Source organism: Sturnus vulgaris, chromosome 13 (genome assembly GCF_052056855.1).
Source record: "Sturnus vulgaris isolate bStuVul1 chromosome 13, bStuVul1.hap1, whole genome shotgun sequence".
Lineage (NCBI taxonomy): Eukaryota > Metazoa > Chordata > Aves > Passeriformes > Sturnidae > Sturnus > Sturnus vulgaris.
Window position 1 is genome coordinate 18503116 of NC_142255.1, and position 22463 is coordinate 18525578.

Consider the following 22463-nt stretch of genomic DNA (forward strand, 5'->3'; position numbering starts at 1 on the left):
AAATGCACATGCAGGTGGAAGCTCTGGGTCACACCAGAACCTGAGAGCTGATTTTCCTCACCTGCTGCCCCAAAGGGTCCATGGGGTCTGTGTTAAAAAATCAATCCTGGGGACCATTGCTCCAGCTCACCTGACCTTCTGCAGTAGCTTCACAGCACCAGGAGCTGGCAGAGGGTGGGAATCCTCCACCCAGGGGCAGGCTGGAGCATGGACCTGGTGTCTCCACACCAGAGATTCACACGGAAAACTGAGGCTGGGAGAGAGGCCATGCCAAGGCGGGTCTGAAGGAGGATGGATTTGCTGTTGGAATGAGGATGGCCATGGGCAAGGGGCCATTGTGTGAGCTGCTGAGGGAGTGAGTGGTAGCCTTTTTGGGAACAAGTCAATGCTGTCCTTTTTCAGCCTTATTAGAATCATAGAATCATGGAATAGTGTGGGTTGGAAGGGACCTTAAAGCTCAGCCACTTCCAGCCATAGGCAGGGCCACCTAAATCAGGTTGCTCCAAGCCCGTCCAACCTGGCCTTGGACACTTCCAGGATGAGGCAGCCACAGCTTCTCTAGATAACCCGTGCCAGCAGAAGGTCCTTGGGCACATAATAATGACAGCGTTTTAACAGGCTGGGCCTCACAGCTGCAGGACTGGTATTTGCTAAATTCTTATCAGTCTCTCCTGCCATCGCCGAGACGAGGTCAATCTCTTCTACCAGGTAACAGGCTACAGGATAAGGGAAACTGGCTTAAGTTTAAGCGCTAGGAGAGGCTTAGTTTGGATATCAGTGAAAATTTCTTCACAGAAAAGGTTGTTGAACATCGGCACAGGCTGCCGGGGGAAGCGGTGGAATCCCCACCCTGGAGGGATTTCAAAGCCGCGGAGATGTGAGGGCATGGCTTAGCGGTGGCCTCGGCAGGGCTGGGGAACAGTTAGGTTGGATCTTGGGGGACTTCCACGCCTCACACGGCGCCGCGCTTCAACGCCTCTCAGCGCCGACGCCGCTGGAGCCGCTGAGGGGGCCCGGCCATGGCGGCCCCGCCCGCCCCCGGCGGCGCGCGCAGGCGCGGGGCCCGCCCGGCGGGGCTGGGAGTGCGCAGGCGCGGGGGCGCCGCGGGCCGGTGCGGGCCGGGACGATGGCGGGGCCCAGCCTGCGGCCACACGTGCACTGGGCACAGCGGCACCGCGAGCTCTTCCTGCGCGTGGACCTCAGCGACGTCCGGGTACGGCCGCGACACGTGGGGACAGACGGGGGGACTCACTGAGGGGGGTGGCGGGCAGGCTGACCTGGGGACACCCGGGGGGGTGACACCTGCGGACACCCGGGGAGTGACACCTGGATGACACCGGACGGGGACACCTGTGGGGATTGGGTGTGGGGCAGGACTCACCTGGGGGACCCTGGGAGGAGATCACCTGCAGAACACCTGGAAAGACTCACCTGCGGGACACCCTCGGGGGAGATTCACCTGCGGATCCCCCCGGGGGCAGCGGCACGGGGGGGTCTCGCAGCGGGGCTCGGCTGTCCCGGGAGGGCTGTGCCGGCGTGGGACCCTCGGGATGGGTGCAGTGACCCCCGCGGGTTCGTGAGCTGCCAACTAATGCATGTTCTCCCTCCGCAGAACCCGGACATCACCATCACCGACAATGTCCTGCACTTCAGAGGTAGGGGCTCCATCGGGGGGTCTCAGCCTGGCCCCCACCCGGTGCTGCCGCTGTCCCAGTTGTCCCCATCGTGGGGTGCCTGGTTCCCATCAGTGGCAGGAACCATCGTGCTGGGCATGTTCAGATCCGCCACAGTCCCACCCACAGCCCTCTGTGTTCCAGTGTGTTCTGTGTTGTGTTGTAACCACAACAGGCCCTATCTTATCTAACAAGAAAACCCCAACCTCCCTATATTTAAATACCAGTGGAATTTCCATATATCCTTCCCATCCCTGGCCAGCCAAACCCCGGAGATACCTCACAGCAATTTTTCCTTTCACAAAGACCTTGTGTGCAATTCTTATCGAGCCTCCACATCAGGAACTAGTGCTCCATTTGGAAACTAAAGCAGATCTCGCTCTGAAAGATGGGTTTTTTGCAGCTGGACGGCTGCACATTCCAGCACCACAGAGTTTTTTAAGGTACTTCATTAGGAGCTGCTGTCTCCTTGGTGAGCTGCAGCCAGGCCATTTGATAGGAGGGTGTTGCACATCGTGTTCTCTTTGGGATCAGTTTACAGCATGGAAGGGTGGGAATTAAACACAGTGTGCAGAGTTTTGGAGCCCTTCCGGGGACAGGATCGATGTGGGAGATGACAAATGAAGCCTGGTAAGTGCCCTTCTGCTGTTGGGAGGGACTCCCCACATCACCTCCTACACACCCAGCAGCACCCGTCTCCCTGGGTGCTCCATTGGGTGAAAGCTGGATCCCCAAAGGCAGGAGATTTCCAGCTGGATTTGAGTTATCCACGAGCAGCCTTTTGATCCCCTCTTTTGGGAATTTGACACGCCTGCAGCAGGGACCCTTTTCCAGTGTGGTGCAAACTTGCAGCAGCTTTAGCTGCTGACTCCTGTGTCTGCCCCTCCAGGCAACCTTTTGGTGTCTTCTCTGCTGTTGTGTGGTTTTCCCTTGCCTCTCAGGAAGGCAGAAGGAAAGTGTTGTGAATAAGTGCTGAATATTTCTGGGAGCAGAGTTTCCTTTGCAGGTGGAGTGTGTGGAACCTCACACTGACTGTCAATTCTTGTCTTCTAGCCCAGGGTCACGGTGCCAAAGGAGACAACATCTATGAATTTGAGATCGAATTCCTCGAGCCAGTCGAGCCTAAAGTAGGTATTTTTACTTCTCTATTTCTTGCAAAGAAAATTTTGAAGAACTTGAAAGGAAAATGGCTGTGCATAAAGTTCCCAATATACTGTTTAATTTCTTTCTGGTAACTCTGTAACAGCCAGCTCTGTGGCAGTCCTGTGTGCCATTGTTTGTTTTAATGCAAATCACCTTACTGGAGCTGGTCCTTGCATGGACCAGCTTTAGTAAACATTTGCTTGTATCACTTGTTACACAGCAGTTGTAAGTTTTTAAAGGGATTTAAATCAGCAAAATAACGGGAGAGTCTGATGCAACCTTGACTGGAGGTCAGGGGAACATTGTGCAGTCAGTGTGATGTTTCATGGCATCTTTTGTAGCTGGACAAAAGAAGAGAGGAGAATTCATGTTTCTGGCTTGAGCAGATTTCTTAGGTTGTGATCTGTTGTGGCTCCTGTTGCAGAAATCTTTCCTTAATTCCTGTTGCAGTCTGAGTGGAGAGAGCTTGGCTCAAAGATCCGTCCCTCTGTGTTATTCACAGGTGGCTGTGAGGTCTGTTCCTATCTCTCAGAGCTGTTAGGGGCACAGGAGAACTTGGGCTTTGCTCCTGGGGCAGGATTTGTGCTGCTTATTCCTGGCTGAGTTGGGATAGCTCCAGTCAGACCAGGAGCCACTGTTCACCTCTGCTCTTCAGCAGGGAAGGAGACCATGGTGGGGTGATTTCCAGGCTCTGTCAGCAGGCACGTTTCTGGTGTGGCTCCTGCCAGGTGTGGAGTGGCAGACAGTGAACAGTTCTTGGTTCCAGGGTCTGATCACTGCCTTATCATCTGCCTGGCCCACAGTGTGGGAGAGGTGCCTGTGTCTGCCTGTGCCTGTCTCCTGTGCTGGCAGACACAGGCTCTGCTGTGAGCCAGGCCTGGAAAGCAAGTCCTTGCCTCTGCAGAGCAGCCTCCTTCCAAAAGTCATCACTCTGAGTCACTGTGGAGGGACTGGAGAACAGACTGCTCTGTTTAAGTACAGATGCTCAGACCAGGAAGTGTCACAGTCCAGGGTTTTCTCCTTTCGTTTTGATGTGCACCGTGAGTTCCCCTTGCTGGTGCCAGGTTGGCCAGCAGTGAGAAATGGAGCCTGTGGCAGGCAAGGACGAGGTGTAGTAGCTGTAAATTCTGTAAATTACAGCTGCAGCCTTCAGATATCTGAGGAGCATCCAGCCAGCCTTGACAGAGCAGCGCTGGTGTAATGTGCTCAGTTTGAAGTGCAGCAGTTTCAGCTGGTCTGAGAGGCACTGCAATGTGGAGCAGCCTCGGTGGTCAGGAGGGTGGGCTCCAAGGTGACAGTGCTGTGGGCTCTAAGGATGGAGAGGTTCTGGGCTGCCACTATGCAGGTTGAGAGGCCCTGTGGTGTGGCAGTGACCACACTGCCCCGTCTGTGAGCTCACTTTGTCTCCAGGTGTTCCCTAAGGCTCTTAGCTCCTTCTCTTGCTGCAGCAGGGGTCACATGGGGTCCCCTGTTTAGACATGTACCTGTGGCTGCTGGCAGTGTTATTTTTACTGCTGGCTAGAGGAGGTGGGTGGCTCACAGTACTAAGTGCAAGAAGGTGTAAAGCCAAGATCAGAGGTTCTAAGAAGGCTGATACTGGGATCTCTGCTAGCTCTGTGGTGGGATGCAGTGGTGTTGTGATATGGGCAGGCTGCTCATCAAATCCTGCAACCATCACAGCTGCCATCTTCAACTGGGCTGCCCTTTGCTTCTGTGCCTTGGGTGGCCGAGAGACGTTTGTGCTGCAGCAGTTGTGTCATCCCTGCTTCCTTGGTAAGGGGGGGCTTGGGTATCAACTCAGTCTCAGAGCTTGTTTCTTCAGACTTTTGCTGATGTGTCTGCCTCCAGCCTGTGTGCAGGATGACCCAAAGGCAGCTGAACATCACTGTGCAGAAGAAAGAGAGTAACTGGTGGGAGAGGCTGACCAAGCAGGAGAAGCGCCCGCTCTTCCTGGCACCTGATTTCGACCGCTGGTTGGACGAGTCGGATGCTGAAATGGAGCTGAAGGAGAAGGTCAGTCCTGTGGGCACTTGTAGCTTGTGCTGCCAGTTACAAAGCAAGGACAGCTGTTCTTCTGTGCCTGAATTTGCATTCTTCATTTACCAGGAGTTGCCTGGAGAGTAGATTGCTATTGCTGTTCTATATAGAGTTGGTCAAGTGGTTCAAATTGTAAGCAGGAATTTGGAAATAGGCACATTTCTGGTTGGAACTGGAACTGGAGGCTGTAACTGGAGGTTGGAGCTGGTGTGCTGGCTCCTTGCATGTGCCCCTTGCCTGGTGTCCTGATCCATAGAGGATCATGTCACTCTGCCACGTGGACCCCACAGGAGTGAGTCCTGGGCATTGTCTGTCTGGGAAGCCGGGATTGCTGAGGCTTTCCTGAGCCCCTGGGCTGGCCCTGCTGGTGCATTCCCACCATCTGGTGAGCTTGAGCAGCTTACTGTGATGGGGAGGTGCAAGATGGACTTGGAAAAGACTTGAACAGACCACATTCCTGCAAATCCCTTTTACAACAAAACACTGCCCTGTTCCCCTCTGCAGCCATGAGCTCAGCGCAGAGCAGAGAGGGGCACTGCAGTGCCAGGACCCAGCAGCATTGGGCAAGGCAGGCAGAGAACCTGGCCTGGATGTTCTCTTCACATGGCTGGTGGGTCATGTAAGAAACAGCACAGTCATAACTGAGAATTAACACAGAAAGCAGAGGCTTTTTCAGCAAAAGCATCTAATTACTAGAACAACCATACTGTGAGGGCAGGATAACTGGTTAACACCCTCTGGCTTTTACTGTACTCTAATTTCTGGATGATGAATGTGCTGTTTTATGCTGGTGGAAATTTAAACCTTTTAGCTACTGGGTGCTTGGCTGAGTTTTAAACCCACTAGCTTTGCAGTAGTATAGTTAACAAATCACTTGCTAATTACAGTAAGTCTTTAAAACCTTATCCTTCATCTTAAGGAAGAAGAAAAGATTAGCAAAATGAAAATAGAATCCAGAGTCCCAAAAGACCGTAAGTAACTGCATTTTTTTTTTTGTGGGTAAGGTGGGATTTAGAAAGTTTGTTCATACTTGGTGAGCCTTGACTCTTAAGGAGCAGTTTTGAGAGGCTTGGTGTCTTGGAGGGGGATGTTTGAATTGTGAGCTATTAGAATTTTAATAAAAATGGACTGCAGTTTCCAAAGAATGTCAAAAATCTGACTACCAAGAATTGAGTTCTGGCAGATGATGGCAAAAGCAGAACCTCCAGTGCACCCAACAAGGCTTTTATTACAATCAATAACTTCCCTTTTCCTTACAAGCTTTATTCTCAGAAAGCCTGGTTTGCAGCTCTACTACCATTGCACTCTGCTCACCTGATGTGTTTATTATTGATTTTAGCTTTCAAACACCTGAAGAAGGGATACCTAATCATGTATAATCTTGTACAGTTTTTGGGATTCTCTTGGATTTTTGTGAACATGACAGTACGACTGTTCATCTTAGGAAAAGGCAAGTAATGAGCACTATTTTATTTATATTGGAGGGTTTGAGTTGATTTTCAGTGTTGTTTTTAAGATATTTTAAATAGCAAAATCTAAAGGGAGACATATTTAGGAACAAAACCATGAATGCATTGCCAAAGAGCACAATGAAAGCCTTTCAAAGGTCATCAAAGTGTCAAGGGCAGGAAAATACTGTCCCCTTGTAAATCACAGCTGTGTACTCTGTGAATGATACTTGTGCTCTGCCAGGATCACTTCTAACAAAATCAGCTGAAGCAAAATGTCTTGCTCACTGCAATGTTAATGGTTTTGAAAATGATCTGGGCAGAATATTTTGTTTTTGAAGCAGGAACAATCCATTCCGTTGAGGTACAGCACTCTTGCCTTTTTTGTAAAGCAATTACTGAAATAGCTCTTGATCCTTCTGTGTGTGAAATGGAGCAGTGTTTCTGGCCCAACTGCTGTGAGTTCAAGATAAGGCCTATAAAGAACTTACATAATTATGCATCATGTTTTTCTCAAATACAACTAGAATCCTGTTATCACAAGCTGTGCTGCTGCACCAGCTTCCAGAGCATGGAAATTCATTTGTTCTCTAAAATGCTTGGTTTCCTGTGTCTTACAGATTCCTTCTATGACACCTTTCACACCATTTCTGATATGATGTATTTCTGTCAGACCCTGGCATTAATGGAGATCATGAATTCACTAATAGGACTGGTCAGATCACCACTGATACCTTCTGTAGTGCAGGTGGCATTTTAAAATTCTTCTCCTTGCTCTTATGTTTAAAGTAAATTTATTTTACACAAGCGTTGAGACTCTCCTTAAATAAGTGATGTAACCTCACTGGCACTGGACTAGAGGATTTCTTATTCATGAGGCAGGAATCCATGCTTCCCAGTCTTGGCTGTGACAGGCTGGCTGTCTCCTTCCATCACCTGGGTAAGGGAGTGCAGGACAACAAAAGCAAGAAGCTGATAAAAGTACATGATTTTGATTTGGTGCCAGTGCCCTTTTTATCCTGGTTGTGGTTGTTGTGCATTAAAATGAGGATGAGTGATGTAAGACTGGATCCCTTGGATTTTACCTAAATACAGAGCAAGATGCTTGCTTGTAAGAAGCAGGTCACAGCTCAGCTGTGAGTTAGCTGTGTGATCAGATGTGTGAGGAGTAGGTGTCTTGTGTTTCTGACAGCAAGGACTTGCCCTTTCTTTTGATGAAGAGTGAATGTTCCTTAATATGTTTTTCTTTAATAGGTATTTGGAAGAAACTTTGTTTTGTTTGTTATCCTTGGAAGCTTGGAGGAAATGCAGAGCAAACCTGTGGTGTTCTTCATATTTTATTTCTGGAGTATCACTGAGCTGTTCAGGTTGGTGGAATTTTCCTTCTACCAAGTGTGCACAGAACAAAGTGGTTGTTCCCAAGAACTCTGTAAAGAAGATTTTGATCTTTGTATTTTTTGGAAGAGTTGGCAGCAGAGGGTAAAAGCTCCTTGAGTCATGGATTTTTCACAGCCTTCCTTCATCTGCCAAAAGCTGAGGCAGGGCTGGAGTCTGAAAGTGATACTGCTCTGTTACTTTATTTCTTTGTTGCTTTGAATTTCCATTTTTAAATGAGGTCTTTATCTTTGAAAAGAAGTTATTTTGAAAGGTTTATTAGGCAGCCAGGCAGTTCATCCCTGTGTTCAGAACAGCCTGAGCTCTATAAACTGCCCAATGACTGTGTGTCCATCATCATCCACAGGAACAATGCCTTGAATATCCTTGTGTCGTTTGGGAATTGTGTTGAACACACAGTGTATATACACAAAACTAATTCTAGTAGCAGTTTTCATTTGAAGGTGTTTGTTTCTCCTCACACTGTAGGTATCCCTATTACATGCTTTCCTGCATTGGAATTGAATGGAAACCACTCACCTGGCTCCGTTACACTGTCTGGATCCCTCTCTACCCCTTAGGAGGCTTGGCAGAAGGTATCTCCTTAAAACAGTTCCATAAATCATGAATTCGAGGCTGGGAAAATAACTCAACCTCTTTTTTGGCAGCTGGACTTAAAGTAGTAAAATAGAACAACAGATAAATAGATTTTCTTTGAGGTAAACCAAATATAAGCATTTTGTTTTTCATACTGAATGAAGTATTACTTTCAATCTGATGTGAAAAGAAGTCTTCCTTTTGGAGGAAAGACTCCTTTTCTGGAGGGAGAAGTAAAGGCAGTGAAGGGTTGCATGAACAAGTGGGACAAGCTCTGCTGACCTAAAGCTTTGTCTGCTGGGCCTGACTTGCTTAGCCTGGCCTGGGTTCAAACCAGCTCCCAGATCTTGATATTGTCTTGTAAATCACTGCAGAGGACAGGCAGGGGCTTATTCCTGTGTTGCAAACCTGTATCTGTGAGCCAGGAGGAGCTGTGGGCATTGGCCAACACTGAGCAGGAGGAGCAGTGTGCCTGTTTCTTTGCTGGGGGTATTTCTGGATGGCAAATCCTGCTGGCACAGCCCTGAGGCTGCAGCTGTAGTGAGAAAAGTCTCAGCAGGAAGGTTCAGTGCTGCACCCCCTGAGCCAGGTGCTTCCCACCCTACTGCATGCTCCACACCTTCAAAACTCCTGTCATTAATCAGTGCTAGCAAATAAGAAGGGACTATGCTGAAACAATTGGTGTGGGCTGGGTAATTATATATTTTATCTGTACTTGGTAATGATGGTGACCTTCTGCTTTCAGCTGTCTGTATTGTTCAATCCATTCCAATCTTCAGTGAAACAGGGAAATTTAGCCTGGGATTGCCAAATCCACTGAACGTCACAATCCAGTTTCCATTTGTGCTTCAAATATATCTTATAGCCTTGTTTCTAGGTAAGTATTTAATTATAATTCTCAATATTGAAATAAAAAGGCCAGTTTCACCTGATTAACTTGATTTTTCAAAGAAAATGAAATTCCTGCATCTTGGGGACCATGGCAACACAAAATTGCTTGAGTTTAAGCATTATCCTTGTGGATTGTTCATGTAAATTTGTCAGTGATGGAGGGGAACACACCTCCGGTGAGCTCTGATTAGCCCTCCAGAAAGGTGATCTTGGTAACAAATTAGCAGCATAAACTTGGGTTAAAGGAATCATTTTTACATGTATTTATAACCATAGTATACTTAGTTTCACCTTTTATGGGGCATTTGAGCTTTGGAACGATGTAGTGGCAATCTAAACATAATTTCAAATTAAAGCAGTTTAGTTAAATGTTGCAGTTAATCACAAATGCAACATGAAGTCATGTTTTTCCAGGAAACTCTCTTTAAATAGTACATTTAAAGGAGAAAACCTGCTTGAGACATACTTGGTTTACACAATTTAACTTCCTTGTACTCACACCCACGCTGGGGATCCACAACTCACCACAGTCTCACAGAGAACTTTAAACTGAACTTTCACTACATTTCTCCTGCTCACAGACACTGCTTAAAGCCACCCTTCAGTTGAGTTTCACTCTGAAATACTTGGTTCATCCTCCTTAGCTCTGCCCAGCTGGTGTTACAACTCCTTAAAGGTGACAGACCAACCTTCTAAGGAGCCCTTTACCAAACAGCCTGTGCAGCAACTCCTGCCTCAGCCAGCAAGAAAACACTTGCATTAGCTTTCCCTGCTGTACACACCCCTAAATAATTTATTTTGTTGTGTGGGGGTTGTGTTGCTTGTGTTATCTTTTTTTAGATTTGGTACAGCCATTTAGCATAAAAAAGATGCATTGATGTCCTACCTAAAACTTCATTCTTTTCCAGGGGTATTTGTAAACTTCCGTCACCTCTACAAGCAAAGGAAACAGCACCTTGGACCAAAGAAGAGAAAGATGAAGTGAAGCAGGACTGCAATGCTTTCTTATCTCACTTGGGGACAAGCCAAGCCTCTAATTCTTACGGTTTTACCCACTGTAATGCAAAGAATTTTGTAAAATGAAATGACCACGCTAGATTTCATGATTTCATAGTGAATTCAGGTAACATTCCCTTATATTGGATTTTGTTCCCTTTCCATCATCTATGCATGGCATTTACCATTGAACATTTAAATGTGTATCCTGTCAACCAGCATATTAGAAAGAAATCCTATTATCTGCATATGATATGCTTATAATCAGTGGAGCAGCACTAACTAGAAATAGTGTTTTATCTTTTAATTGGCGATTTGCTCTTTCAATATTGCATGCAGATAGGGCTTCTGATGTGGGATATGCTCTTAGCTGGCCTGTGCTGTTCCTGGGAGGCATCTTGATGGCAGGAGGAGGCACAGTCTGAGGCCACTGTGCAGTGTTTGGGTGCTTATCAACCACTGGGATAAAGCTGCTCAGCACATACCCCCCCTTTTCTTCTGCAGCATTATTGATGGTGCAGTTTTAAAACTGGAAGGAAGTAGCTAATGCTGATTTAAATGCTACTAACTTATTCTGTTTCTAGTTGAGCCTTAACAGAATAGGAGCTCTGTGTGGACCATAGCAATGTGTGTTCCTGTAGCAACACATCCTATCCAGTCATTAGGGAAAGGAAGCTGCCACTGAGGGCAGAAATGCTTTCCTGGTTGGTAGAGCAAGCACTGAAACAAAACAAAACAAGGGAACATAGGTACCAGCTTTCCCCTGGCACGTGAACCCCACCAGAACTCCATCCAACCCATGCAAAGGGAGAATGTGGAATTCTCATGGGAGATGAGGCCCCTCTGATCCATCCTGGTGGGGCTGTGGCTCCTATATTTCCAGCCTTCAGCACTTTTCTGCCTGCATTTAGGGGTGCAGCAGAGAAGTTGGTGTGTAAGGTTTGACTAGCCCCGGGGGGATGGACCAGCTGGCCAAATAAACTGTATTATTTACATAGCACATAGCAAATCTTAGTAAGGGAGGTCCCACACAGGGTTTGAAGGACCCATTTCTCTTTGCTTGCTTTAACCACCACCACCAAAACAAAGCAAAGCTTCCCCCATATTTCAGACACATCTGCTGTCTCACCTGCAAACCTTTGGCTCAGCTGACTTTATTTCAGCATGTCCTTCTTCACACTGTAGCTAATCCCAGATTCCTCTGGCCTCCTTAGTCCAGTTTAGAAATGTACAGAAAGTTTAATCTGTACTGTGGTTATGAACAGGTTGTTTCCCAACTGCCACTGCCCCAGAGCACTGCAGAGCAATGCCAGCAATCCAGAACAGACACTGAAGCTGAGATTAGCTTAGTGCCATGTTACTATTTATCTTTTTCTACTGTAAAACAATATAAACCCTCCAGAAAATTATTTTATATATATTAAAAGTAACAAACAGCAGCAGGTTTGTGATATGGACCCAGTGCTTGTTACTGTAAATGAAATAGTGTTATAAGGAGACTTTAACAAAGAAGCAGTACAAGCTCCACTCTGCATTTCACAAATTGTGTTCTGTCACCAAGAGGCGTGATACAATTTCTCTTTGGGAGAATCACAGCCTTTACTTTACTCAGGAGAGTTGAGCACTATTTACACAATATTTCACTTAGCACACACTGTACCTATGTTTGAAGTATGTGAAAGGGTTGAATTAGCTGAGTAACAGAACAGCAAGGATCACTTTCATATTTTTAATTTCTCTGCTGGGCATTTAAACCTCTGTTAGGAAATCCGTATGTATTCATCAGTGAAATTGTGGTACCTAGTGCAAGCTGTCATGGATCTTACACTACTGAATTTTAGTCCTCCAGAAAGAATGTGTTTCTATTAATAAAGATTTACAACCAAATTCTGGTTTAGTTCAGTTGTTTGTTCTTTCAAATTACACAACTTTCTGAGAAGTTGTATAATTTGATATTTAACTTGAGATAAACAGCTGGGACCTGAGCCTTTACCAGGTCAGTGTTTTGGGCCACACAGCCTGGTTGCTATGAAAACGGAACAAATCCAACGTAAATTTTCATGAAGAATTACTCTTTATTTGTATTATGCAAATAAAAAAACCTGTGTCCCAATATCAAGTTACTTTCAGAAGCATAAGCACTGCAATGAAAGTGATAATGTTCAGTACAGACTGCCTGTCAAGTTGGACATAAAGTCAGGGCTAACACCCCAAAATCAGCTCTGTCTGATCTTGCAGGGTGCTTCTCACACCTTTCTTTGGACTAATGAAGTTGATGTTTAAAGTGTAGTAGCTGCCTTTGAGGATACTTTCACCAGTTCAGTTACGTAGTAACTGCATTTTGGGGAGGTCCAAACCCAAGAGCTGCCTCCAATGGCATTTTTTTCTCTCCTCACATGTATCAAATAACTTCCACCTATCATCCAACACCATCACTGGGTCTGGGACACTTTCCACAGTTTCCAGGTCTAAAAGCCACCACAAACGAGCTACGTTTGTTTAGAGAGCACTGATGCAAAACTTCCCCGTTTGGATAGGAAGTTCTTCAAACAGGAATTGAACAGGCCCTAAAAAGTAAACAGAATAAAATTTGAATCACGTGAGCCTTAATCTAGAGAAGCTCCCAAAATGGACACTTCACATTCTCTCAGTGCTGCTACTGGAAAAGTCAGTCTGCAGAGGAGCAATGTTGTGCTCATAGGCAGCGTACTCCGAGGCTCCAGTACTCGCCACTTTGAGCTGCTGGGCTGCGTGCGTGAGCTGGAAGGCGGCGTCGGGGTGGGCGGTGTCGGGGAGCAGGGTGCACTCCCTCTCCAGCATGTCTGCCACGCCCTTCAGCAGCTCCAGGAAGCCAAAGGCCAGAGCTGCCTTTCGCAAACGATTCAGCTCCTGCAAAGACACAAAACTCCTTTTAAAGCCACTCCAAGCCTCGACATCAAACGTGGGTTTCTTGTATCTGTTTTTAAAGGTGATGTTACTCACAGTGCGGCTGCTGGAAACTGCCCAGCTGCTCATGGATAGAAAATCAGGGCTGAAGATAACAGTGGTATTCCCTTGATCCTTTCCTATAAAGCTCCACTTCTTCCTTTTGTGCATTCAGCTATTGTACCTGCCTGCTTTGTCTGTGTCCCAGCAGGGCTCCAGCTTAGGCTTCACTGACTGACTGCTGCCTTTAACCACAGTGTCCAGTAAAATGTAGATACATTGATTTTTCTTCCCTATAAACTGAACAGTGCTTATGTGCACTTAGGCAGGGTATTTATTCTTCAAGTCTCTGGAGGCTGCAATACCAAACTGCTTCAGCACTGAGCTTGCAAGAGGAATAATTACCTCCAGCTACAGTCTGCTTATAGATCATTATGGTGTGGCCAAATGTGCCTGGAACTTTGTCTTTCTCTGCTTCAGTTGTAGATAAAACGGAGGAGACATTTTCAAGACTCAGAATGACATCTGTGTTCCTACTCCTCTCTGATCCCTCAGTTAATTTCTGCCTGGACAACAGCATAAAAGTTCACCAAGGAAGTAGCAGAGCTCATGAGGAGCACTTGTAGACATGAGACATCTATGCAAGAAAATGTAGTGCCAGACCATTGAAATGAGACCCCTTTGTCTCACCTAACCAGTCTAAGTTTTTGCAGAGCACTGCAAGCCTGCCCAGAACATACAGTGTGGTTCCTCTGTCAAATGCACCACCATCACTATGGATCAAACTTAGGTCAGCCTGGAATGTTACTCACTTTATAGAAGGTTTGTGTTTTTTCAGGGAGTTTCCTTGCATTTCTCAAGATCTTCTGTACATCTGTCTGCAGAAAATAGAAAAAAAAAATCTTGGCAGCTTCTGGGGGAAGCTGCAGAACAACCCCCAACTCTTTATGGATAAATTATCCTGACCATTGACAAGACTACAGCTCACAAAGACTGAAACATAACTGGTAATTATACTAAATTCAATAAACCAAGCCAGATGCTCCACTGGAGACACAGCTCTCATTAAACAAGCGATGCTTTCTGATTGCATTTTAATCATGACATTGTAAAGACTCAGTGTTTATAAAAATGAAAGAAAAGCAATAAAGCAATTACATTAAAGGGGAAAGACATGCACAGACTGCAGTTCCTGCTGAGATGGCTCCTGCTGCTCCAGGTAAAGCAGCACGACCTGGATCCTTACCTGGAGGCCACTGGGTTTGATCCAGACAGTGACATTCTGAGCGTAGCTGCGCTTGTTCTTGGGCTGCAAAGGGAAAGGGCTCTTATTGTCATCCTCCCCATAAGGATTTTCTTTTGCATCTGGGAGAAAAGAGAAATTATAGACTTAGCAACTAAGAATTGTCAAGATCATTCACACAACACTGGATGTGTAAGAGTTATTCAGAGTAGTGTGACCAGTACCTGAAATGGGGCCAAGCTGTGCCATCTTCCCCAGCCATGGGAGGGGCTCAGGACCAGGTTCAAAGAGTGACATCATGAGGTTTGATTTCTTCTTGCTATCAGCTTGTGAATAAAGCATTCCATACCACTCTGGCCTGTGGAAAAGAGCAAACCTTCAAACGCTGAAAATCTTCCACCCCTCTGCCTAGAATGTGCCTCCCTCTCACTGTGTGGAGGCTCAATGTTTGCAATTTGTACTGACAGAAACAAATCTGCAATTAAAAATCTGCAGCTTAGTCTAGCAGTGCAGAGTTCTGCACAGAATACAGATATAAATAAACATAACTTATAAATAAAGCCTAAAAGAGCAAAGTAAGAGATTTTTCAGGCAGACATCCAGCTCCATACCCCAACTGGACGAGAGCCACCATGCCTTCCACTTTCAGGCTGCCATGTAATAAAACACAGAAGTTGGGGATTTTCCCAGCAATCTGATTTGCTGAATTCTCATCTTCGGTGTCATCTGTGATCCCAGGTCCCACCTCATCCCCCTCTGGGGAAGAATCAAAGCAAACAAAGAGAAAACATGAGAATAAATTCAAACACAAGAGTTCTGTTTCCATGACACCACCCTTTACTGTCTGCCTGCAAGAGTTAATTAATACTTTTGTAGAACAAACAAGCTGCAGAATGAACTGCTTGGGCAAAGTGGCACAATAATGATACATAAATATTCAACAGCATTGTACTCAAGGGCATTAAATATTCATATTGCACCACATATTTCATGGCTCATTATTATTCTGAACTGTAAGTTTAGCATGTTCTATTAATAATGATGTTTTAAGGACCCTGGTCCCTCTGTGAACTTCACAAAGAACACAGGATGAAAATAAGAGAGCTTGTGGTCAAAGTTTTAATTTTAATGCAATCACACAAATATGACATCTGGTATTTTGATATAGCAAAAAAGCATGTGCTTCCAGTCTAAACCACATCACAAGGGAAGCTTAGAGTAGTTTTTGCTGAAATAAACCAAACTTGCTCACCTCTGTTAAGTGCAATGGGCAATACCAAGTGTCTGGACAAGACAGGAGGGCTGGAAATGTCTGCAATATCTACAAACCCAACAATTTCTAGATCTGCAGGGAGACAACAGATTTAAATTAGATTTAAGACAGTTTAAGTCATATTTGGAAATAACTGAAATGTATCCAGAGCCAATTTAACATCACCACTTCTTGCACCACCAGGTTTTCTGAAGCAATGACTGAAAGTAGCACAAGAGAACCCAAACTCAACTGGAGTGCAAAGGTGTTAGTAAGTTAGAAATAATAAAACACACAACTTTTGAAGATGACTTTCAGCACACACAGGCTGCTGGACAGTTACAGAATTTGGCACCTTGATATCTACACTGTACACAATCCATTGCTGTCTTATAAATTCCAAAAGAGAAAAACCAAATACCTGCTGCTCATGGGAGCTGTGTCCAGTAACGAGAGGGCTGGGAAGTTGTATTTTTGGACAGTTGATTTTTAAAATAATTTATCCTTCCTGAAGCTTATGAGGGTGTTCATGGAAAACAGCCTGTGGCTGTCTTCCAGTCTCTACCCCTAGAAATTGGCACCCTGAGCTCTGAAAGTGCTTTTACCCTACTCCAGCCCTTTCACTAGGCACACATGGTTGAAGAAGGATGATATTTTTGTCCCCTGATGTCACACATACACCAAAAAATTACACAGAGACTGATCCTTGCAGAGACAAAGTGGATGAAGCAATAACTACACAGGATGAGAGGTGGTAGTGAAAGGGCAGAAATCAAATGGATTTTAGTAAAAAAGCAATCAAAAATTTGTTACCTGTATTAATTGCTTTAGGAATGGGGTCTATTTCCTCATCTATAATGAAAGGCTCAGGTCTGGGAAATACTTGCACATCAGATGTTAAGTGGCCACACTTGAGGACAGCATGGAATGGTGTATAAGCCAGGTCTATTAGCTTTCTAGAACACAGTTATTAAGGAAAACATAATACATATCAAATGAAAATAGTTTGTCTAAAGCACACTAATTTAGCTCCCAAACCTTTTTTAACTACAGTTAATTCAACAGTTCTAGTGTTGCTAAATTATGAAACAAAGCAGCAGCATTATCCCACTCATGGCAAATGAACAATAATTATGGAAATTACAGTCTTCTATCTGCCAAGCATAAGCAGATGCTATGGGTTTGGTTACAATGACTAAAATAAATATTGACCATAACCAGTGAAGGCCAAGATGAAATTACAGTTAACAAGATCATAAAATAATAATAAAAAAAGAGTCTAATTAGAACATCTCATATCACCAGATTTCTTACTGTATTTGTTTTCCTTTCAAGATACCAACTGGGGACCTTTCCAGAGGTCTGTTATCTACAAGTGTGCTCACCCAAACATGGACTGCACATTCTTCAGGCACAGGGGGCCATCAATGGTGAAAATCTGCCCTTCCCCATTGTTTAAATCAATGAGCCGTTCCAGGCAGTCTAAGGAATCTGTGCTTTGAAGCTGCAGAAAAATAAATGGAAATATTTTTGTTGAGTGTTCTTTTCAATCTCTTTTGTACTAACCAGTATTTTTAAAGAAAATATACACAACACAGCAAAAAGCATCTGATTGGATGCTCCCATGATTTTTTTGTTCTCTCTCTCCTTTCCAAATAAACCAACATTCTTTGTCTCGCAGGAAATGTTCTCTTATTACTTATCAGAAATAGATTATTTATTTTAAATATTTTCCCAGTTATTTTGAGAAGTAAACAGTGCTTCAATCCACCAGCTTAATCAAAAGGATCATCCTTGACAGAGATCAGGAAGCTGAGATATCTAATTGATGTCTAAGCATCTGTGAAGGACACACGAATACAGGTGTCAAATCAACAGCAATGCTATTAATAAAACTGAATCTAAGGAATATTAATCAAATAGGCTTCTCTTTAAACAGTGTTTATGCAGCAGAATTCTAACTGCTGTGAAGATTTTTAAAGCTGGGATTGAAATTTGCAAGAGAAAGAGAAATGAGGAAGAAAATTGACACCTTTCTTTCAAAACTAAGGGATGCTAGTTTGATCACTGGCTTGGAGTGTTCAGTTTTCTTTTCTCCTCTCACATTTCCACATACAGCTATTGTGTTATAAGCATTGAGCATCTTTGCAACACAAGTCATTTATTCAAGAATTTAACTGTAGATTAAGAAGAGCCCCAAAAGCATTCAATGTAATTAATGCAGTAGTAATATAAACAGAGAAATTAAAATTCCATAATATTCCCCAGGGACAAACTGACACCATTTATAAAGATTATGGTAATAATGCAGTAGCAGTAGATAATAACAGTGCAACAATAAATCTTGAATTCCCTTTCACCCAATAACTAAGCACCAAAATGTGGTTATTGTGTTAAAAAAAAGAGAAAGAGAGAGCAAGGATAGTAACATACATGGATTTTTTTTAGGGAAAAAAATGTTAACTTTATTGAATGGACAGCTTGTATTTAAAGTATATCACGTGGAGCTAGGACAGGATAGTAGTTCATTGGACAATTGGGAAAAACATTCATGGGACTGTATTTCAGGATGTGTCCCATGGGAAAAACACCAGGTGTTAATTTTTATTATGAATTTTATTTCGTTTTTCACTATATTATCACTTTGGGAGACTTCTTCTTTAACTGAAGCTGTAGTCAGCTTATCAGTCTGGCAATAGACCTGAGAGTTAGGAGAAATTCGGGCCTGAAAAAGAATTTCCAAGCTGTAATTCCCTAACTCTCTAAATGTGTGTGCCCACACCAAAATGTCACCGAAACCTTGAGCACAAGAACATCGAGGCAATGTTTTGTGCTGACCTGGTCGTTAGTTCAGAGAAGACCAACAATTATCCAAGGCAACAAAGAATAAGACATCACCTCTTCCAGGTTGGCCATGCACATGACATAGAGCTTGGACGGGAACGGGAAGGGCAGTGGGAACCTGTTGCTTTCGCTGCGCTGGCTGTGAGTGGCCAGCGAGTGTCGCAGGGAGCCTCTGCCGATGCCCAGGCAGCCGTCGGTGACCAGGACAACCTGCAGGGAAGCGGGGAGGGACACACGTGAGACAATTCCAGCTGCACTGGGCACCTCAACACGCACACACCGCGGGAGCTTTCCTTGCAGCACGTGCTCCCTCCGAAAATCCCTGCTCACACCGGATTTCATCCAACGAGCTGGGCAAAGAACTGCGAGCAGAATTTCCAGAAAAATCCCCACTTCAAGGAGAAATTGAAGATTGAACCCTTGTGATTTACACGGTGTGCATGGGAAATAAACGTTTTCTTGGCATTAGGTAATTGCACTATAATTTGAATCTCATACATTTCATTTTTAAGTGTACTCTAGAAGCACGCTGACTACACAGCCAAAAAAGCTAAACTGTTGGACTCCAGAATTACAGATTTATTTTCAAATGGATGATAAAGCCCATTTCTTCTGCAGAATCTGGAGAGCAACTCAGCTTGCACTACAAGCCACAGAAACCTCAAAAAGGGTAATATTAGTGATCTTAATTCTTTGCAAACACAGCTGCAGTATGCTCACATTTTACAGCAGAACTACTATAGCAAAAACACACATTTTTCTTTCAGTTGCACATCCAGAGTCAATCCTTGTGGAAATGTGCACTAGTTACACAGAATAATGGGATTATTTACACTCAGCTGTGATCCAGTCACTTCCAGAGGAGTAAAAGAGCTGTTCCTTCAATGCTGCATGACAACAGCAGGCATTTCTGGCTGGTAGGTAAGGAAAACCAAATCCAATTGAAACTCCATGTGTAATTGCTACATCCAGATTTGTATTCTCCCTTCATTCTCAGAACTGGTGCTCACCAGAGATTTTTTCCACTATTCCAAGGCTGCACAGTACATTCACCAGTGCCCTCCACCACCCTAGCACCTGAAGTGCCAGTAAAATGAGCTATGACACAAATGAGAGACAAAATAGTTGAGGTCTAATCTCTGCTTGGTTTTCACATCTTTCTTGTTCTTTGTTTTGAACGTTTTTGCTGTCCCAAGGTGTCTTTTGTCCGTGTTGGGTGATGAAGCACTGTCCTTTTTCTCCTTAAGGAATATTGCTTCAAGCATTTTCCCAGCTCACTGAGCTGCAAAATTTCTGAACTTCAATCAAGTGTCTCAGAAAACTGAGAGTTAAAAGCAAACTCTGCCATAAGAGGCAGCAGATTTGGAAGGCTTGGAGGGCTGAATGGGGGGTGTGAGCAGCTGCATGGCAAATGACTCATTTGGGAGAGAAGTCAGATCAAAACACTCCAGCAGCCCCACGCTGTTGGTTCAGAGCTGGAATTGTTATAAGCCCTGGAAAACATCGAGGACTGGAGGGGAGAGGCTCCTGCATGTGGGACTACACCCTTTCCAAATGGAATGAGGCTCCTGGGACAGAAGATTGCATCCAGATCAAACACCAGGCCTGCACAACAGTGCTCCTGAGCCACATTTTATAATCCACTGCACTATAATAACACATTGGGCAGGAAACAGTCTCATTTTTTTTGCTGCTGAATATTTTTATAAAGATCACCTTCTGTTCATCTTGCAGGTTTTGCCAAAATACCAATTCTTTGTGTTTTTTGCAGCACCAGCACGCTTGAGAACATTCCAAACTTTCAAATTACATTTACATTTCTATGTGCAACTCAGAGGAATAGAATCAGTCACAGAATCATAGGATGATCTGAGTTGGAAAGGGCCTTAAAGATCACCAAATTCCAATCTCCCTGCCAGGGATAACTAAATATGCAGTGAACTTAAACCAGTGAAATCAGCCATACCTGGCAAGGAATTGCTGCTCCCCATTCCTGCTGGACAATATTGCAAACCCCCAGCAGCGCCGACTCCAAACAGGTTTTGTCATAATCATCCATGTTACTCAAGGCTTCCTGCAAAGACAAACACCACAGTCACTGCTGAAGGAATATCCCTGCCGGACACCCAGCACTCACTCATGGCTTTGAAGGAACTTCAATATTATCAACACAGTTCTTTAAGAGTGAAAAAACACCTCTGCACGTCTTAAAAAACTGGAAACCTGAGGCAACATCTAACATTTAGCTGAGAAAATCCTCGAAGGTGTCAGAGCAGCTCAAACTTCTTAGAGATTCACGGAGATCACAAGGAGTTTGTCTCACAAAAACTGTTTGGCAGAGAGAAACAAACCCGAAACTCGCATCTGCATCCACAAACAGCTTTTCTCCCAAAGGTGAAAACCTCACACTTAACACAGCATCACCAAGATGCAGCTGTGAGATGAACTTGCTAAAGGAGCCTGGTTGGGGTCCTGGCCTGCAAAATTCCTCAAATGAACTCTTAGGGAAGTGGAAATCAATCAGATAGGATGCACTGGCACTCACCTGCTAAACTGCAAACATAACAAGAGACCAGCTTTTAAAATCTCCTTGTGCCATGGACAAACCTAAATCATGGTGCCCTGTGACAGCAATTTCGTTCTGCCTGTGAGGGTCAGATATAAAGGCACCATTTTTACTGGATTCAGAGGCTCCAGTGCCTTTCTGAATTCATGTGAAATTTCCCTCTTGGATTTTCTCCTTTCCATTTCGTCCTCTCAACTTCTCACCACATCTGTGAGGCCTAAAATCACTTATTCTCACTCTTGCACTGTTTTGACTTCTACACACTCTCAACAGCAGCTTCTCTCTACCAAATCACTCAACTCAAAGCCTTTCCAAATGGTCCTGTTGGCTGCATCGTTTATCAAGAGCAAACAACTTCACATAAAAACAGGGAGAGCACAGATTCACTTGTAGAGCTTCATCAGGCAGCCCTTCCCTCCATCCCGTTTTTAACTCCATCTCATTTTAGAGTCAATCAGCCTTTGTCAAAGTTCAATGTTTCAAACACACTGATTTCACCTACCCTTAAAATAAAGACTAACCGACTCAATTCAAGACGCTGTGCACAGGATGATACCAAATCACACAATTTCACCCTGCTTTAGTGGTGTAATTGGCTGATTTTTAAAAAAATGTAGATGGTTTATCACTTTAAGTGTCCACACTCCCTACCTGGAGCGTGTTGTAGTCTCTCGTGAAGGGCACCATCAGCTCCCAGAGGGATGAAAACACCACCAAGGCCGTGAACTCCAGCTTGTAGTTGGTGGCCATGTGCTCGAAGAGCATGGTGAGCCCGTGGGCAGCCAGGTGTTTGCGCTGGTACTCCTCGGAGCCCTCCACCGACACCGGCCGCGTCATGGACAGCGACACGTCCATCACCACCACCGTGGGCATGGCGAGCTGCTCTCCGCCGCCCTCACGGACGGGATCGGCCCGGATCACCTGCCTGCAGCGGGACGGAAAGGCACAAATCATTATCAAAGCTGCACTTGTGGAGCCACGCGTCTCGCCCCCTCACGCTGACCCCGGGGAGAAGCGACAATTACCCTTTTCCCCCTCAAAACGTGGGACTGAGCACAGATTCAGTGAATACCCCACACAGCATTTCCAGCCGGGTGCACAGCAAGGCCTGAAGACGGCAGGAGCTGAGCCTCGCTGGGGGAAACGGCGCAGCCCTGGCGCTCCGAGGGCGGTCGGGCAGGGATCCAGCCCTCCCTACAAGCTTTCCCCCTCAGCGGGGCGGTCCCCGGGGCGCTCCCGGGCCGGCCCGGGCCGAGCGGCGGCGGCGGGCACGGAGCAGGGCGGCGGAAGGGAAATGCTGCTGCACAGCGCGGCCCGCCGCGCCGCCATGCGTGCGGCATGGAAAGAGTCCCCCCGGAAAGCGCGGCCCGGGCGGGAAGGGCCGTGCCTCACACAGCTCGTGAGGGCTGACACCGTGCGGGGAGCGGGAATGTGGCAAGCGGGAATATGGGATGTCCGTGCTGAGGGAATGTGG

The 22463-nt window shown here is 45.3% G+C and overlaps 2 protein-coding genes across 2 annotated transcripts; one reads left to right on the plus strand and one right to left on the minus strand.

The window, feature by feature from the left end:
• The first annotated feature begins 1078 nt into the window (after positions 1–1078).
• On the plus strand, positions 1079–12046 carry HACD3 (3-hydroxyacyl-CoA dehydratase 3). Its single transcript, XM_014874594.2, has 11 exons — positions 1079–1213; positions 1613–1655; positions 2727–2800; positions 4665–4829; positions 5773–5824; positions 6193–6303; positions 6922–7049; positions 7556–7668; positions 8165–8271; positions 9018–9149; positions 10072–12046. The coding sequence occupies exons 1-11, from the start codon at positions 1127–1129 to the stop codon at positions 10146–10148; spliced, it is 1089 nt and encodes a 362-aa protein (XP_014730080.1). The 5' UTR covers positions 1079–1126; the 3' UTR covers positions 10149–12046.
• Positions 12047–12210: 164 nt separating this feature from the next.
• Positions 12211–22344, minus strand: INTS14 (integrator complex subunit 14). The gene is made up of 12 exons (XM_014874593.2): positions 22015–22344; positions 21641–21914; positions 20390–20497; positions 18478–18633; positions 16965–17083; positions 16393–16535; positions 15580–15672; positions 14939–15083; positions 14552–14685; positions 14331–14449; positions 13897–13962; positions 12211–13048 (listed from the first exon to the last, which is right to left on the minus strand). The coding sequence occupies exons 2-12, from the start codon at positions 21860–21862 to the stop codon at positions 12797–12799; spliced, it is 1557 nt and encodes a 518-aa protein (XP_014730079.1). The 5' UTR covers positions 21863–21914; positions 22015–22344; the 3' UTR covers positions 12211–12796.
• Positions 22345–22463: the final 119 nt, after the last annotated feature.